This window comes from Stegostoma tigrinum, chromosome 9 (assembly GCF_030684315.1).
Source record: "Stegostoma tigrinum isolate sSteTig4 chromosome 9, sSteTig4.hap1, whole genome shotgun sequence".
NCBI classification, from domain to species: domain Eukaryota; kingdom Metazoa; phylum Chordata; class Chondrichthyes; order Orectolobiformes; family Stegostomatidae; genus Stegostoma; species Stegostoma tigrinum.
This window is the reverse complement of record NC_081362.1, coordinates 31,235,870-31,254,929: the sequence shown is the minus strand read 5'-3', so window position 1 is coordinate 31,254,929 and position 19,060 is coordinate 31,235,870. Positions and strand designations below refer to the sequence as shown.

General features: G+C 40.4%; 1 protein-coding gene across 3 annotated transcripts in view; it reads left to right on the top strand.

Annotated features, from left to right (window-relative positions):
- The window catches only part of pgm3 (phosphoglucomutase 3), a 65,508-nt gene extending 46,813 nt beyond the window's left edge, over positions 1 to 18,695 (top strand). For 2 of the 3 annotated variants that reach the window (XM_048535983.2, XM_048535984.2), the window contains exons 7-13: positions 2,241 to 2,401; positions 7,731 to 7,814; positions 8,024 to 8,122; positions 9,105 to 9,224; positions 12,103 to 12,225; positions 15,436 to 15,609; positions 18,128 to 18,671. In XM_048535983.2, the coding sequence (XP_048391940.1) occupies positions 2,241 to 2,401; positions 7,731 to 7,814; positions 8,024 to 8,122; positions 9,105 to 9,224; positions 12,103 to 12,225; positions 15,436 to 15,609; positions 18,128 to 18,217 (851 nt within the window). In that variant the 3' untranslated portion in view covers positions 18,218 to 18,671. Of the gene's footprint in view, positions 1 to 2,240; positions 2,402 to 7,730; positions 7,815 to 8,023; positions 8,123 to 9,104; positions 9,225 to 12,102; positions 12,226 to 15,435; positions 15,610 to 18,127 lie in introns of all 3 variants that reach the window. The other variant, XM_048535985.2, reaches the window with a different exon arrangement.
- Positions 18,696 to 19,060: the final 365 nt, after the last annotated feature.

Sequence of the window (19,060 nt, the reverse complement as noted above, 5' to 3'; positions counted from 1 at the left end):
TTTTTTAGTTTTAGCCTTCAGTACCAGTTGCTGGGATCTTGTGGCTGGATAAGGAACCTCTTATTCCTCTCTCTGTTACACTTAAAGCTGGGATTCTCTTCCTGCTGTTAGAACTGCATGTGAGACTATCTATTGTACTCAGTTTACCTTTGCCAAGAGTGTTTTATGGGATTTTACTATATTAGAACAGCTATTTAGTAGTAGTTAATATATATATTATTCTGTTAAGCACTTTGGTGGAGTTACAGTTAAGCCAATTCTCTTGTTTCTATTTTCTGTATTTTAATCCTGGTATATGGATAAAGTATGTTTTGTTTCAAGCCTGGTATTTTGACCAATCAAATTCCATCTGGAATACAATGCCCTATAATTACCTTTAAAATAAGAAAAAGCTAGGGTCTAGGCTACCTTCTTGATATATTTTGAAGTAGTTTGGTCTGGACCATAACAAACTGGGGTCTATTGTCAGCATCAAAATCTCTAATTCTAGGTTGAGTTTAGGATTATTGGAGTCAAAGGCAGTTGAGTGTTGGTGTTCTGTTTTCGGCTTTTGAATTTGGTTGGTTTAAATAGGGTGTGCCTTTTGTAGTATGGCTCTTTTAGTCACTAAACGTTTCCTGGGGGTGGAAGAAGTCACTTTAGGAGTTTTACAGATGGTGAGCAAGGCACAGCTTTTGGAATTGGCAGCCAAGCTGGAGTTCGGAGATGCCTTTGTCCTTACAAAAATTACAGTAGTAACTGGGTATTTATGATTGCCGGAAATGCCACTGGAATCAATGGAAATGGCTAAAATTCAGTTGCAAATGAAGCAATGTGAACACAAAAAGGAAATGAAACACTTTGAATTATGATTGAAAGCAGAGGAAAGTGAAAAGGAAAGGGAGAAAGAAAGAGAGCGCTTTTGAATTTCAGAGGTTGGAACTGAAAATTCAAAAGTTTGCTTAAAAGAGTGGAGGTAGATGTGAAAGGTAGCAGTGATGATGAATACAGTGATGGACAGCAATACCATCGTAGCTAAGGACTTGATGGGGATCTATTTAGACATGTCCAATCATTGCCTAAGCTCAGTGAGAAGGATGTAGAAGGCTTTTCATTTCTTGTGAGTAGGTGTCTAAACAAATGAAATGGTTGGTGACCACGTGGATATTGTTGATTCAAACAAAGTTGCTACGTAGAGCTTCTGAGGTATTTGCATCACCATCTGAGGAGGTGAGAAAATCTATTTTAACTGCATATGAGCTGGTACCAGAAGCCTACACACAGCATTTCAGAAATCTAAGGGAATCTGGTCAAGTACACACCAAGTTTGAAAGGATCAAACAAAGTATCCTTGAGAGGTGGATACGGGGACTGAAAATAGATCAGTTATAAGACACTCTTAGAGAGAAGATTATTTTGGAGGAATTCAAAAATTCATAGATCGCAGAATTCCTGCAGAGTGGAAACAAGCCCTTCAGTCCAACAACAGCATCCCACCCAGACCCATTCCCCCCCAACCACACCAACATGGGGAGAATGTGCATACTCCACACAGACAGTCACCCAAGGGTTGAGTCGAACCTGGGTCCCTGGCACTGTGAGGCAGCAGCGCTATCCACTGAGTCACCAAGCTGCTCACTTCACTTCCTGAAGTAGTGAGAACTCATGTGAAAGAGCAGCAAGTTAAAACTGCAAGATTAACAATGGAAATGGGTGATAATTATGAGTTGGTTTAGAAATCAAAGTTTGGGTTCCGACATCAATTTCAGTCCATGAGGGATAGAAATTGGGTTAAAGAGAAATCAGGTGATAAAATGAGATGAAAAGTAGTCACTTTAGAGAATATGAAAGATGTACCTGCCAGTACAATTCCAATCGCTTTGTCAATGTTGCAGTTTTCATATTGCTCGTGATCCTACTGTTTTACGTGAATGCAGACTGGGCATTTCCTCATGACTAGATAGTTATTTTCAATGGACCAGTTAATGCTGCTACTTGTAGAAGATATAAATCTCTTGGAGATTCACCCAAATAGCTTATTAAAAGGTTTATGCCAATACAGCAAGGAAAAGCATCATGGACGTAAGGCCATAGAGCACTGCGGTTTCTTTGGGAAACCATAATACTGCAGCTGCCAGATTATGGAGGTGAAACTTGTATAAGCTTTATCAGTTGCATTGCAAGTGAATAGGGTAGTTTCCAGCTATTGTCTGTCCTAATTATGAGAAAGTTGTTAACAACCATATTTTCAATTGTTACAGGCTTATTATATATTAAGACAAATGAACGCAGCTGCTCATTTGATGGTGATGCGGACAGAATTGTATACTATTATATTGATGAATCTGGATGCTTCCATCTTCTTGATGGAGATAAGATTGCAACTTTAATTACTATATTTCTGCAGGAGCTTCTTGTCAAGGTAAAGCCTTACTTCAAGTCATCTCATGATGTTGATGTTCCCGAAACAAATCTTAGTAGCTGACTCAGCAACTGTGGAGAGAACTGACACGTTAAGATTTTAGCTGAAAACCCTTCATAATTGTGTGATGCAGATCTACACATTATTTATGCTTTCCATACATGCTGATTGACCTGTCTGTTTAAAACATATTCTGTTTTTGCTTCAGGTTTTGCTACAACTGCAGGGTTATTCTTTGTACTTTGTTACTTTTCAAAATTTTCACTTAAAATATAAAGAATCAAAATGTATCAATGTATATTTGAACAGTTGTACCTGTATATGATCCGTTTTGAAATGAAGGATCACATTTATAGTTATTATAGTTAATAGTTTAAACGCGTTATAACACACCTCCGGAGCTAGTGCAATTTGTACCTAGGACTTCTGGTTCTCGGTTAAGTAAGTGTCACGAGCACCCATAGAGTTACATTTATATGTTTTGTTGTTTATCATTATTAAATTTATTAAGCTGTTTCATCCTCCTTTGGTTATAGGCTGCACACTAATCATTGCTCAAATCTCCCAATCTCCCCATGTATGGAATGATAGACTGCTGCACTGTAAACATTCTGTGCTCCTTGTCTGCAAAACAACTTGTCCATTCACTGTAGCCGTACAAGTTTTTTCCATTCAGTTCCAATTTGAAAGCCACAATGGAGTCCGCTTTTATGTTATTGTCTGAGCATTCCAGATTTTTACAGTTTGCTACAGGGCGGCACAGTGGTTCAGCGGTTAGCACTGCAGCCTCACAGCACCAGGGACCCAGGTTCGATTCTAGCCTCTGGTAACCGCCTGTGTGGAGTTTGCACATTCTCCCTGTATCTGCATGGGTTTCCTCAGGGCATTCCGGTTTCCTCCCACAATCCAAAGATGTGCAGGCTAGGTAGATCGGCCATGCTAAATTGCCCGTAGTGTTCAGTGGTGTGTGGGTTCTAGGGGGATGAGTCTGGGCGGGATGCTCCAAGGGGCGGTGTGGACTTGTTGGGGCAAAGGGCCTGTTTCCACACTGTAGGGAATCTAATCTAATCTAATCTAATCTATATAAAAAAACTCCTCCTTGTTGCTGAGATAACAAGGTGTAGAGCTGGATGAACATAGCAGGCCAAGCAGCATCAGAGGAGCAGGAAGGCTGACATTTCCGGCCTAGACCCTCTTGTTGCTGATAGGTCTTTTGACCATCACCTTCCAGTTGGTTTCCTACTGTGATTACAGAATGATAAAGTCCCTACAATGTGAAAACAGGCCATTTGGTCAATTTGAGTCCATACTGACCCTCCAAAGAGCATCCCACCAAGACTCACCCTGTCTCTGTAACACTGCACTTCCGATGGCTAATCCACCTAGTCTGCACATCCCTGGTCACTGTAGGCAATTTAGCATGGCCAATCTACCTAAGCTGCACAGTTTTTCTCCATTTATTCTGTTAGCCTCCTTATGATTCTGAGCAACTCTGTCAAAACTTTTCTCAACCTTCTCTGAGTCCTACAGCATGAAAACAGGCCCTTCGACCCAAACAGGTCCATGCTGACCACATTAATCCCATTTCCCTGCACATGGCCCATATCCTTCTAGATCTTTCCTATCCATGTATTCGTCCAAATGCCTTTTAAATGTTGTTACCCGCCTTAACCATTTCTGCTGGTAGCTCATTCCATTTGTGTACCATCTCTGTGTAAAAATTTGCCCCTCAGTTTCCCATGTATTCTTTCCCCTCTTACCTAAAATTGATGCCCTGTAGGCCTCAATTCCCCAACCCTGGGAAAAAGACCAAGTGCATTTACCCTATCCGTGCCTCTCATGATCTTACATACTTCTATAAGATCCCCCCCTCAGTCTCCTACGCGCTAAAGAAGAAAGTCCTAGCTTGTCCAACCTCTCCCTAGAACGCAGTCCCTTGCGTCCTGGCAACGTACTTGTAAATTTCTTTTGCACTGTTCCCAGTTTAATAATGTTCTTTCTACGGCAAGGTGACCAAAACTGAATACTCCAATTGTGACCTCGACAACATCCTATACAAGTGCAACATAACTTCCAACTTCTGTACTCAATGCCCTGACTAATGAAGGCTAGTGTGCCAAACTTCTTCACTGCCCTGTTTAACTGTGACTCAATTTTCAGAGAATTGTGCACCTGCATTCCAAGGACCCTCTATTCCACTATGCTCCTTAAGGTCTTACCATTCATCATGGAGCTCTACCTTGATTTGACTTTCCAACATGCAACACCTTGCACTTATTTGCCAATTAACCTCATTTGCCAATTCTTGGCCCACTTCCCTAGCTGACCAAGATCCTGCTGCAATTTCTGATAATCTTACTCACTGTCCATGATACCACCTATTCTAGTGTCATTCACAAGCTAAGTAGTTGTTCCTTGTGCATTCTCATCCACATCATTGATATAGATAACAAACAGCAATGGGCCCAGCACTGAACCCTAAGACACACCACTAGTCACAGGACTCCAGTCCAACAAGTATCATTCCACTATTAGTGCACTTTCTGGGGTGCCATGGTGGTTTAGTGGTTAGCACTGCTGCCTCACAGCCCCAGGGACCCAGGTTCAATTCTACCCTCAGGCAACTGTCTGTGTGGAGTTTTCAGATTCTCCCTGTGTCTGTGTGGGTTTTCTTTGGGTGCTCCGGTTTCCTCCCATAGTCCAAAGATGCGCAAGCTAGGCAGGTTGGCCATGTTAAATTGTCCATAGTGTTATGGGTGTCTAGGTTGGATGCTTCAAGGGTCAGTGTGGACTTGTTGGGCTGAAGGGCCTGTTTCCATATTGTAGGGTTTCTATGTTATTATTATGTTATATGGATTCTATGTTATTATTACTCCCTGTTTCCTACCATCAAGCTGATTGTGTATCCAATTTGCCAGCTCTCTCTGGATTCTATGTGATCTAACCTTCCAGAACAGCCTACCATGTGGAACCTTATCGAAGGCCTTGCTGAAATCCATGTAGACTACGTCTACCCCTTGCTCTCATCAACCTTCCTGATCATCTCATCAAAGGACTTTAACAAATTTGTGAGACATGATCTCCCATGCATGAAGCCACGCTGACGATTCCTAATCAAACCCTGTCTTTCTAAATGCACATATATTTTATCCCTCAGGATCTTCTCAAATAACTTACCTACCACAGATGTTAAGCTTACTGGTCTGTAATTCCCAGGTTTCTCTTTGCAGCCCTTCTTGAATAAGGGCACAACATTCTTCAACCTTCTGGGACCCCACCCATGGCTAACAATGATGCAAATATGTCTCAAAGAAGAGTAACCCCAGGTTTTCCAATGTATTTACTCAACAAAACCTGTTTGCGCTGTAAAATGTCGAACCTGGAATTGAATGTTGCGGTTGAGGCTGAACCAAATTTTTAATATAATTAATTTCAACATTCTTTTCTATTCTCTACCTCTATGTATAACACTCCGTTCCTATTTAACTATTAGTAATGCAACCTGCAATGATTTGTGCACCTTCAGTTTTCTCTGTTCCTGAATTCCTTTTATATTGTTGGGAATTATGTTTCATTCAGTATGTTTATTGTTCATTGCGATCCCAGTTAGGTTTGTTTTATTCCATTATGCGGTCTTGACAGCATTGCTACAGAGATCCATAAACTCATGAAGTCTCACTCAAACTATTACTTTATCGGAGTCTGGGAATAATATGGACTAACACAATTTCATCATTGTTTCAAGAAGGCTGATGGGCCAATTATGGAAACTGTAATGTTTTATCCATTCGATCCACTATGAGAAGTATGCCAAAGGGCCGATAAGAGGGAGGCCACACTGGACCTGGTACTTGGTAATGAACCAGGCCAGGTGTTTGATTTAGTGGTAGGTGAGCACTTTGGAGAGAGTGAACATAATTCGGTTACGTTTAGTTTAGTGATGGAAAGGGATAGGAACATGCCACAGGGCAAGAGCTATAGCTGGGGGAAGGGCAATTATAATACGATTAGGCAAGACTTAGGAGGCATAGAATGGGGTAGCAAAATATAGGGGATGGGGACAATCAAAATGTGGAGCTGGTTTAAGAAACAGATAATGCATGTCCTTGATAGGTATGTCCCTGTCAGGCAGGGAGGAAGTGATCAGGTCAGGGAACTGTGGTTTACTAAAGAAATTGTATCTCTTGTTAAGCGGAAGAGGGAGGCTTATGTGACGTTGAGACGAGATGGTTCAGATGAGGCAATGGAGAGTTACAGATTAGCTAGGAAGGATTTAAAGAGAGAGAGTTACGAAGAGCAAGGCAGGACCTGAGCAGACATTATGTCTGTTGTAGGAAAATGTTTGGAAAGGATTATAAGAGATAGGATGTATAATCATCTAGCAAGCAACAATTTGATTGGAGATAGTCAACATGGACTCGTCAAGGGTTGCCACCCAGGTTGATAGTCGTGTTAAAAAGGCATACGGTGTGTTACGTTTCATTGGTAGAGGGATTGAGTTCCGGAGCCGTGATGTCATGCTGCAACTGTACAAAACGCTAGTGTGGCCTCACTTGGAATATTGCGTGCAGTTCTGGTCGCCCCATTACAGGAAGGATGTGGAAGCATTGGAAAAGGTGCAGAGGAGATTTACCAGGATGTTGCCTGGTCTGGAGCGAAGGTCTTATGAGGAAAGGCTGAGGGATTTGGTCTGTTCTCATTGGAGAGAAGAAGGCTAAGAGGGGATTTAATAAAGACATACAAGATGATCAGAGGATTAGATAGGGTAGACAGTGAGAGTCTTTTTCCTAGGATGATGACATCGGCTTGTATGAGGGGGCATAGCTATAAATTGAGGGGTGATAGATTTAAGACAGATGTCAGAGGCAGATTCTTTACTCAGAGCGTGGTAAGGGCGTGGAATGCCCTGCCTGCCAATGTAGTTAACTCAGCCACATTAGGGGTATTTAAACAGTCCTTGGATAAGCATATGGATGATGATGGGATAGTGTAGGGGGATGGGCTTAGATTAGTTCACAGGTCGGTACAGCATTGAGGGCCGAAGGGCCTGTTCTGTGCTGTATTGTTCTATGTTCTTACCTTCAATATAGCCTTTATTGATCTGTCAAAGGTGTCTGACCCTTTTATCACATAGTGTTTAGCAAATCCTCCGGAAAAAGAGACCAGCAAAAGTTGTTTTTGTCTGCAATTCCTGCATTTTGGTATGACGGTATAAACAGCCTTTGCAGTGGATTGGACCTGAGCCCTCTTTGGATCAGAGCTAATAGTTAAGTATTAATAGTTAAGCTCCTTGGCTGTAGAGCTAATTGTCATTTTTCTTATTGCTCAGGCAGACTTGGACTTGCAGATAGCAGTAATTCAGACTGCCTATGCAAACGGAAGCTCAACAAGATACATCACAGAAGTCATGAAGGTAATAAATTTCTGAAACTTAATTATTTGTTCATTTTAATGGTTCAAAGTTGCCCATAACACATTAGTAATTCCTCACAATTAATGTGTAACTAAGCGATCTAACAATCATTTCAACTATGAACACCGCAAGTTACGTATTGGCATGCAAGTGAAATTACCCCATCTGTTACACTATTTCTAACATACATGCTTCTGATTTTTCCTTAGGTTCCTGTACACTGTGTAAATACAGGAGTTAAATATTTGCACCATAAAGCTCAAGAATTTGATGTTGGGGTTTATTTTGAAGCAAATGGCCATGGCACAGTGAGTGGCAATTTGAATGGAGAGCTATACTGGTCTGACTTGTTTTATTTAGGTGTTCATGATGATTTAAGAGTACCTGTTCTGACTGAAGGCTTAACTTATTGAATGTAAAGTGTTGGTGTTACATGTTCTGATAAATCTGTGCTGCATTCTCTAAAATGATTATTGTGTGTTGGTGGGAGAGAAAGGGTCATATACTTTCCTTCCAAAAAGAAATATTAAAAGCATTTAACACAACTGTTCTAACACTTCTGTTCAGTAGCTGGTTAGATAAACAGTAATTGTACCTAGGACCTGGATGCCTGACCATTCATTTGTCAGAGAGAAAATTAAGGCAGGGAAGGTGAAATGAGAAAGGACACTTTACCAGTCCACAGTGGCGACATGAATACTAGTTTCCACAGAGGGTCTTCAGACCTTTTGTCTGTCTTAATATAGTCAACTTGCTGTAACATAACATTTATTTACCATATTCTATTTAAAGTGTAAATAGAAATGGAATCTTTATTCCCAAAAAGCTTTGGGGTATCAGACTCCAATGGAGGATGAAAGAATGGTGAAAAAAATCTTAGATCAGGTGCCTTAGGCAAGATTTAGTGGGCCGTTCAAAAATAACAATGGAATGCTTCAGGAAGTTCCTTTTAAGCCATTGTGGAAGCTGCCATTTTTAGTTTAATTCCATTGTAATAACAGTTAAGGAGGCTGTAATGCTGTAAAAGGTGCAGTATTTCTTTGTTAGAAAAGTACCAAATTCAAAATCAATTGAAACCTGATAAACAGTTTTTTTATTTCTTTGGTGCTATAAATTAGTATTTTAAAATTTGGAGCTAAATTTACAGTCACTGTTTTTTACATTTTGGGAGAAATTGAGAAGGAGAACCCTCTGCTTGTCCAATGTAAATGTATTTAAAATTACATTAATAGCATTGAGAATACCATGTTAACTGAATCTGAAAATGCCTACTTATTTTTCCCTTTTAAGGTACTCTTCAGTAAAACTGCTGAAAATAGAATCAGACAGCTGGCTCAAGACAAAAATCAACTAGTAGAGAGAATCAATGCAGCTAAAATGCTTGAAAATACAATTGATTTAATCAACCAGGTGAGTAAAATTTGTTAAGCTATTTGTAGCAGACATTATCAACATGACTTGACAGGCTGTATACTGATAATTTGCTGAAGAACCAATGAGAAAGAGAAATCTGAACTGACTGTCATCAAACTGACACTCTCATATCCAGCATCTGTGTAAGTGATTAGCATTCACTTCATGCTATTTTCCAATAGCGTAGTGAGGAACTCAATGTGTTAGGGGTTGGTGAAACCAGCAGTAGAACATAGAACATAGAACAGTACAGCACAGAACAGGCCCTTCAGCCCACAATGTTGTGCCGACCATTGATCCTCATGTATGCACCCTCAAATATCTGTGACCATATGCATGTCCAGCAGTCTCTTAAATGACCCCAATGACCTTGCTTCCACAACTGCTGCTGGCAACGCATTCCATGCTCTCTCAACTCTCTGTGTAAAGAACCCGCCTCTGACATCCCCTCTATACTTTCCACCAACCAGCTTAAAACTATGACCCCTCGTGCTAGCCATTTCTGCCCTGGGAAATAGTCTCTGGCTAACAACTGTATCTATGCCTCTCATTATCTTGTATACCTCAATTAGGTCCCCTCTCCTCCTCCTTTTCTCCAATGAAAAGAGACCAAGCTCAGCCAACCTCTCTTCATAAGATAAGCCCTCCAGTCCAGGCAGCATCCTGGTAAACCTCCTCTGAACCCTCTCCAAAGCATCCACAGCTTTCCTATAATAGGGCGCCCAGAACTGGACGCAGTATTCCAAGTGCGGTCTAACCAAAGCTTTATAGAGCTGCAACAAGATCTCACGACTCAAATTCAATCCCCCTGTTAATGAAAGCCAAAACGCCATATGCTTTCTTAACAACCCTGTCCACTTGGGTGGCCATTTTAAGGGATCTGTGTATCTGCACACCAAGATCCCTCTGTTCCTCCACACTGCCAACAATCCTATCCTTAATCCTGTACTCATCTTTCAAATTCGACCTTCCAAAATGCATCACCTCGCATTTATCCAGGTTGAACTCCATCTGCCACCTCTCAGCCCATCTCTGCATCCTGTCAATGTCCCGCTGCAGCCTACAACAGCCCTCTATACTGTCAACGACACCTCCGACCTTTGTGTCATCTGCAAACTTGCTGACCCATCCTTCAATCCCCTCATCCAAGTCATTAATAAAAATTACAAACAGTAGAGGCCCAAGGACAGATTTTTTTCTTGTTAATATTTTTCTTGTTAAAGACTGCCTCATAATATTAGTCTGCTTCCCTGCGAATCACCATGTCAGCTTCACTAAGGAACACAAGAGTAGCAGAAGGCCATTGAAGCCCTCATGCTTTTTCCATGGCTGACCTACGGCCTAAATCCATATACCAGTCTTTGCCCATATCCCTTAATATCTTCGTCAACAAACATTTAACTCAGATTTAACATTAACCACTGATGTATTTTCCACAAATAGCAGTGTATGCTATTTCCAAATATCTACCATCCTTTGTAATGTAGAAGTGCTTCTTAAATCTCTCCTGAATGGTCTGCCCTAACTTGCAGATTATTCTAATTCTAGAAGCCCCAGCCAGTGGAAATAGTTTATCACCCCTGTCCTTTCCAGCTTTCAGATCCTTAACACATTTTCAAACTTCAGCTGCATTTTGACATAAAAGAAAAGCAATTAATTTGTTCCTATAGACGGAGCATGTGCCCTCTTAAATATGGCAATCACACATTAAGCCAACAATATACAGATCAATTGATTGGTTCAAATCGTTAAATTGGATCTAGTCCCTAAAGTTTTGTGGGATTGTTACTCTTAGCTGGGATGATGATATGACAGCTGGATCAATCTTTGTGCCCCTCAGAGCAAATTTGAGGCTGGTAAGAAAACTGAAGAATTGTGGTGAGGAAATAGAAGAATTCATCTATGTCTCAGATTCAGAATTGGTGATGAGGTAGGGTACAGTGGCATTTAGAAGATAATGCAGCATCTTTACTACAAAAATAAATTCCAAATTATTTCTTTTTTATTTTAACACGCTTGTTAACCGGTTACGGGCATCATTGGCTGGGCCAGCATTTACTGTTCATTATTAATTTTCCTGAGAGCAGTTAAAAGCCTGTGGGTTGGGAGTTAAATGTAGGCCGGGTATGGATGGCAGATTTCCCTCCAGACAATCAACTTTTTTTATTCTAGAACGTTACTGATTTCACATCTCACCATCAGTCATGGTGGGATTCGAACCCATGTCCCCGGAACATTAACCTGGGGCCCTACATTTCTACACTAGTGATATTACACCTGACAATGCCATTAAGGGAAATTGGAAAAAAAAATGGATAAGAAGTCACCAATAAAGGGACAATAGGTTCAACGATCATAGGGTCTGACAAACACATTTCATATCCAGTGCAATGATAGTAGAGTTTCTATTTATAGGTAGAGGCAATTGGAGTTGGTCTATTTTAATTCATGCACTGAATGGCGATTAAAGTAACTCACCATCCCCTTCTCTCTGCGAGGCCCCGCCACAACGGGTCCGTGCGCACCATCCGTTCAATCAGCTTTTTCCACAGCATTCCCTCGCCAATTACCCGCTGCCATTCTTTACACACCACCTCAGCAGCACACAGTGACTTTGCATCCAGGTATGACAGGATGTTCTCTGTTATGTGATCCAATCCTTGGGCTGGTAGAGCAGTGATGTACTTAGAGATTTTCATTTAATTATTAAACAGCTTAGTCCTATGAACAGTACATAATGCTAACCATGTAATATAATTATAAAAAAGACATACCCGACTACTCGTAGCTTTATTTGCAATGGTCCACCAGGATTCAGTGGGCATATCCGTCAGTCTACTGAGTGCATTTTTTGAGTTCTGATTCTGACTTATAGACAGTGGGAGATGCCATATCAGACCTGCTAACAGTAGAGGCCATCCTGTCTATTAAGGGCTTCACAATTCAGCAATGGGACTCAATTTACACAGACCTTCCTAACAGGCAACTAAAAGTGAAGGTGAGTCTGTTCTTTACATTATGTTAATATAAAAGGTTGGAAGCTTTGAATATTTTAAGGGCAAGCGAAGGGTAAGAAGTTTAATTAGTGCCCATCATGGCCATTCTCATCTTTTGGCAGTCGTGGGTTCACAAACTGGAGTATTTAATTTAGACTGAATAAGGGCAATACTGAGGGGATTTTGCACTGCTGGAGGTCCTACCTCTGGGTTGAGAGGTTAAATGTTGGCCCCCTCAGATGGTCATTTAAAACTATGAGTTTGCCTTGCACAAATTATCAGCAGCTGTTTTTACTTCAGTGAAATAGGGAATTATCTTGAAAAGTACTTAATTGACTGAAAAGTGCTTTTAGACAGCAGAAACTATATAAATGTAATGTTTTGTCTGGCTCTTTGATGGATTTATCTTTGGTGCCCTCCTGTTTTTCATTAATCATGCTGTCACTCAGTGACAACTTCAAACAAAGGTTTAGTTTCCACATCAGTGATGCTGACACCCTGCTCAACTTCATAACTTGACTGTTCCAATGTGTTTGATTTGTTTGACGTCCAATGCTAGATGAGCAGTAATCTCCTCAGGTATTGGGAAGAGTGTAGCTATTGCTGTTGATCTTTGCCACAAGGTCTGTTCTTAGCCACTGGCTCCAATTTGGAGCCGTACCTGATATTCAGGCTTAGTGTCATATCTGATTCCGTTATGATTTTTCCACTGTGTCTTTGACTGTATCCATTTCTGTACCACTGCTCAAGTCTGCCTTAGCTCATCTGTTGTTGAATCTGTCATCTCTGCCTTAGAAGCTTCTCATGGGAGGTCAGGAGTTTGAAATGTTAACTCTGTTTTTCTTGCAGATGCTGCCTGACACACTGAGTTTTCTAGCTGTTCGTTCTAATTTCAGATTTCCAGCATCTGCAATATTTTTCTTTCATATCCCTGCCGTAGTTAGCTGCATGCTTGAATATTCCATTTCATGCCTGGATGGCCTTTCATCTTCTGCCCTCCATAATCTTAAGCTGTTCAAACTTCTACTGATTATGACCAAACTCTCACTAAATTCTGTCCACGCATCACCCTTGTGATCACTATCCCATATTGCATCTCAGTTAAGTAATAACTTGATTTTAAAATACTTTCCTTTTCTTTCAAATCCCTGTATGGCATTGCCCCTTCCTATCTTTGTAATCGCCTAAAGCTCTCTGATAACTGCAGCAGCAATTCTGCACTATTGAGTGCTATTTTAATATTTCTTCCTTTGGTGGTTTTGACTTCAGCTGCCAAGACCCAATGTTGCAGTATTCCTTCCCTAAACCTCTCCACCTCATTTCTATCTCCTCCATTCAAGAGGTTTCTTAAAACCATCTTTTAAATCAATTTCCATAATATGGATGGATGGCTTGGTGTCACATTTTCTTCTTAAAGCTGCTATGAAGCATTGAGGGAAATTTACAATGTTCAAAATGCTATAAATGCATCTTCTGTTTCATTGGACCCTTTTTTTTCCCCAAAAGTAAATAACCTCATACTTACTTGGTTGAAATCCAGCTGCAGCTTTATCTGCTTACTTAACCAGCAATGTCTCTTTGCAGTTTTATACTTTGTCCTCACTACTTATTTACTGCAATGTTTGTGTCATTTTCATTATGTGCCAGTTTTCTGTTGTGTTTCTAAGTGAGTAATTAATAAATATAGTGAATATTTGAGGTCCCAGCTTAGATCATCGAGACACTAGTAGTAAAATTTTTCTAATTTGAGTACTGATAAATTATACTTGCTCTTTCCTTTTGCCATTTAGTCAGTGCTTTAATTTTCCACTTATCACCTTTCAGAAGGAAAATATTGTATGTTCTGTGGAGGCCTCCATGAATACAAACGTGGATGTTAACAGGCCGTGATATCTCATGCAAAAATACCTCTGACAATGCAGTGCTCTTTCACACTGTGTCATCCAAGATTGTGCTCAATATCTAATACACCCTGGGCATTGAGTCAGAAAATAGTGCCATCAAGGACGAAACTGATCAGCTTACTCTGCAAAATATATCACACATTGATAGGTTATGTCTGCGGGCAAGAAGTTGGCAAATGTGGGAAAATGTGAGGTTCCATTTTGGAAGAGAGAACAAAAGTATAGTATTATTTAAATGGAAAAAAAACCGAAGAAAGCTGCAACACCAAGGGTCCTGGGGATATTTGAGCATGAAACATGGGTGCAGCAGGTAATCAGGAAGACTAATAGAATTTTGCCCCTTATTTCAAAGGAATTGAAGTATAAGATCAGGGAAGTATAACTACAACTGTACAAGGTGCTGGTGAGGCCACACCTGTGGTGCTGTGAGCAGCTTTATTTCACTTACTTAAGGAAAGATATTATTTCATTGCAGGCAGCCCAGAGAAGATTCTCCAGGATGATCTCTGGTATGGAGGGGTTATCTTATGACAAAGGCTAAACATGTTTGGAACTCTACTCATTGGAGTTTAGAGAATGAGAAGTGATTTCATTGAAACTTACAGGATTCTGAAAGAGCTTGACAGGGTAAATGCTAAGAGGATGTTCCCTCTCATGGGAGAGTGTAGGACCAGAGCATTGAGGTCAGATACTGTCTCATTCTCAGAACAAAGGGGTGCCAATTTAAGACTGAGATAAGGAGGAATTTCTTTCTTTGAGGGTTGAGAGTCTTTGAATCTCCTTGTCACAGATAGTTGCGGGGGCAGAGTCCTTGTGTACATTTAAGGCCGAGACTGTTGGATTTTTGATCCACAGGGGAATCGAGGGTTACGGGGGAAGACAGGTAAGTGGTTGTGAAGATTATTGGATCAGCAGTGGTCCTATTGAATGGAAAGCTCAATGTCCAAACAGCCTTATCTTGTTCCTTTCTTGCACAGTCTTATATTGGTTTAATCAAGCTTCCAAATTAAGGACTGGCAATAAATGCTGGCCAACCAATGATGTCTACGGCTCACAAGTGAATAAAAAGGAAGTAGTCTCACTAGAATTTTATAACAAGGTTGAGAGTTGGAAGTGGGAGTAGTAATTAATTTGATAATTATTAGTGCTTCAGTACAACAACTTTGTCAAATCTTAAAAGGTTTTTGGTTATAAAATTAATGGAGCATTTTCTGCATGAGCTTTAAGACGTGTGCTAAAGAGCTAAGTTCTGACTTGCACAATTTCACGTGCTTCGAGCATTCCTTTTTCTATGTTGGTTTGTACTAGGTGTCCGATCGACAAATAATTGTCACCGTGGATGCAGGAAAGCGAGTAGTATCCCCTGCGGGGCTGCAGCAAAATATTGATTCTCTGGTGAAGAAATACAGTTTGTCACGGGCTTTTGTACGTCCGTCAGGCACAGAAGATGTGGTCCGCATTTACGCTGAAGCTGACACCCAGGCAAGTATGGCATTGAAAATCAGTTGATTCACTGTAAAGTTGTATTACTCTAATGTAAGTTTCAGGGATTTTGAGGAATTTTAATTATTTTAAATTAAATAACTAGGTTTTGAATTTTTAATTTAATACAGTAGGTGTTCTCAGTTATGTTTGACCTAACCAGGTATGAACAAAAAATATTTATGAATCAGCAAGAATTTATTAAGCGTATGTTATATATGTCTATTTGTTACAAAACCTTAACAAGATGCAGTGAAGACAGCAAAGAAGATCTTCAGAGTGGCAATGTGGCTCGGTGGTTAGCAGTGCTGCCTCTCAGCTTGGTTAGGAGATTAAGACGCTATCTGACCTCAGTGATTAACCATAAATCAGGTTTCTTGAAAATAAATCACTCTGAGATAGCAAGAACTACAGATGCTGGAGTCAGACATAACACAGCAGGCCAGGCAGCATCAGAGGAAGAGGAAAGTTGACATTTCGGGTCAGGACCCTTCTTCAGAAACGTCAACTTTCCTCCTCCTCTGATGCTGCCTTGCCTGATGCGTTCCTCCAGCTCCACGCTGTGTTGCTTCTTGAAAATAAAACTGCAGCAGAAAATTTCATACAAATTTCACTTAATTCAAGAATCAGTAAGTTGTATCTTCTCAGATATACAAATTTAAAATTCAGCACTTGAAAAATTTCCCTTCTGCAACTAAACAATTTGCTTCAAACTAGTATCAAGTGTAACTTGCACCATTTCTAGCGAAATTTAAATTGGAACAACATGTTTCAGTTTTCAGTACAAGTTTGTAATTCTCCAAAAAATTAAAGTACACAGTCAGTCTGCCATGCAGTGGAATTGTTGCCAAAGTGTTCCTTTTAATTATGTGTTTTCCCTTCTGTGACTTCAACTATTTTTAATGCATGAGCATAGCAATTAGGAACAGTTGTAGTCCATTTGGCCTCAAAACCATACTGCCATTTGTAAGTCCTGAGGAAGGGTCACCGGACCCGAAACGTTAACTCTGTTTTCTCCTGCACAGATGCTGCCAGACCTGCTGAGCTTTTTCAGCAACTTTGTTTTTGCTTTCACCATTTATAAGATTACGCCTGATCATAATGTGACCTTCAACTCTATATCCTGCCTACCCCGTGTAAGCTTTGAGTACCTTGTTACTATCTGTCTACCTCTGCCTTGGAAATATTCAATGACTATCTGGGGCACTGAAGTGGTGTAATTCCACAGATTCATAACCTTCCGTGAGGAAAAAAAATCCACTTGATTCCATCTCAAATGGAAGGTCCTGTAATTTTGAACAGTTCTAGACTTTCCCACAAAAGGAAGCCACCCCTTACCCTATCCCTGTAACCTTGCATCACCCATGGTATGATTTACCTAGCCTGCATATCCGTGGACACTATGGGCAAGTAAGCATGGCCAATCTGCCTAACCTGCACATCTGTGGAGAATGTGCAAACTCTACACAGGCTGTCACTAAAGGGTGGAATCGAACCTGGGTTCCTTGCACTGTGAGGTACCAGTGCTAACCACTGAGCTGCCTTGCTGCCCCAAGATTGCTTCTCTTTCTTAATTTCAATGGATACAGGTGCAACCTGCCTGACTTTCATCAGGTAACACACTCATAACAGAAGTCAGTCAAGTTTTTCTCTGCACTGCGTTTAATACAAATTCTATTATAGTCCATTCTTAAATAAGGCAATCAAAACTGTACACAGTACTCTGATTATTTTTGAACAATGTAAAGATCCTATTTACATGTTATTTACAGGAGTTGTACGTACAGGTTAATTGTGAACTATTTCACAATCCAGAAAGCATTTTGTGAGATACTTTTTGGTATATCTGCAGAAATAACATGCACCATTTATAAAGTAATTACATCCAAGCACAATCACTATGGATCTCTTGTTGCTACCTGTACTTCAAATCAGAGAGCTGTATAGTGTGGAAACAGACCCTTCGGTCCAACTGATACATGCCAACCAGAAATCCTAAATAAATTTAGTTCCATTTGGCCCCATATCCCTGTCAACCCTTTCTATTCATATACCCATCCAGATGCCTTTTAAATGTTGCAGTTGTACCAGGCTCCACCACTTCCTCTGGCAGCTCATTGCATACAAGCACCATACCCTGCATGAAAAAGTTGCCTCTTAGGTTCCTTTTAAATAGTTCCCCTCAACTTAACTTAAACTATGCCCTCTACTTTTAGACTCCTTCAGCCCAGGGAAAAGAGCTTGTCTATTTTGAGCATGCCCCTCGTGATTTCATAAACCTCCGATAGAGTCAGCTCTCAGCTTCCAATGCTCCAGGGAATTAGCTTCTCCCTATAGTTCAAGCCCTCCAACCCTGGCAACATCCTTGTAAATCTTAGAAGAGCCCAAAAAAAACTCAGTGCATTCAGTCACAGTGTTACACATAGTGCACTGAATCTATCAGCTATTTGCTATCTGACAGATTATAAATAGAATTCATGTTTACAGTTTTGTAAAGTGCAGTTTGTTTCTTTTGCAGAGTAATGCAGACACTCTGGCACATGAAGTGAGCCTTGTCGTGTACAGATTGGCTGGAGGAGTAGGAGAGGAACCGAAGTTGTTGCATTGAGGAAACCAAGATAATTGGTGAATGTGTCGACGTGCACTCCTTGGGCTACACTTTTTATATTAAGACTACAAAGAGACGCTGGCTGGGGGAATGGGGAGGTGGGGGTGGGGTGTTCATTAACTGGAATTTGTGATCCTTCGAAGATTAAAATACATATTTTGCATGTTTATTCCACAATCAAGTAGTAATGGTGCTTACATGAGAACTGCTGATTATAAAATTTGACATTGAATGGTTGGAATTCTTTGTTTTGACCTGGATCTGAATACAACTAATTAAAAAAAACACTAGAGCAGGAACATCTGTTTACAATAGGTAATATTTTATGGATTGGATAATGTCATAAGCCAAACTTTGTGTAGTTTTCCAGGATAGCAGCATTCTTGCGTGAGATTTCCTTTATTTCCTGGCTTGGAAAAATCTAGGGTGCTAGGAATGTGGTTCCCTACATTCTCCAAAAATGTTGCCAGCACTTGTGTCCATGCATTAGTAGATCTAAGTCCTACTGCAGAACTGAGGTTCCAAACTGATTGATTGATTGATTGATTGATGAATGGAGGATTGGAGGAGTGCTGCACTATTGGATGTGTCAACATAAGATATTAAACCAAGACCCCTCCTCCTCCCTCACATGGATGTAAAAGATCCCTGCATGATTTGTTAAAAAGGGAGTAATTCAGGATTCCTGAAGGTAATGGAAAACCTGGAAACATTTTGGAAATTTATAAGAACACATGAAACTTTTCTGACTTTGCACATCCAGTGACTTCCATATTTGTTTGTTTTACTTCACATTTTTTTTCATCTTATTCTTGCTGCCACCAGCTGTTTTTTGAGTATACT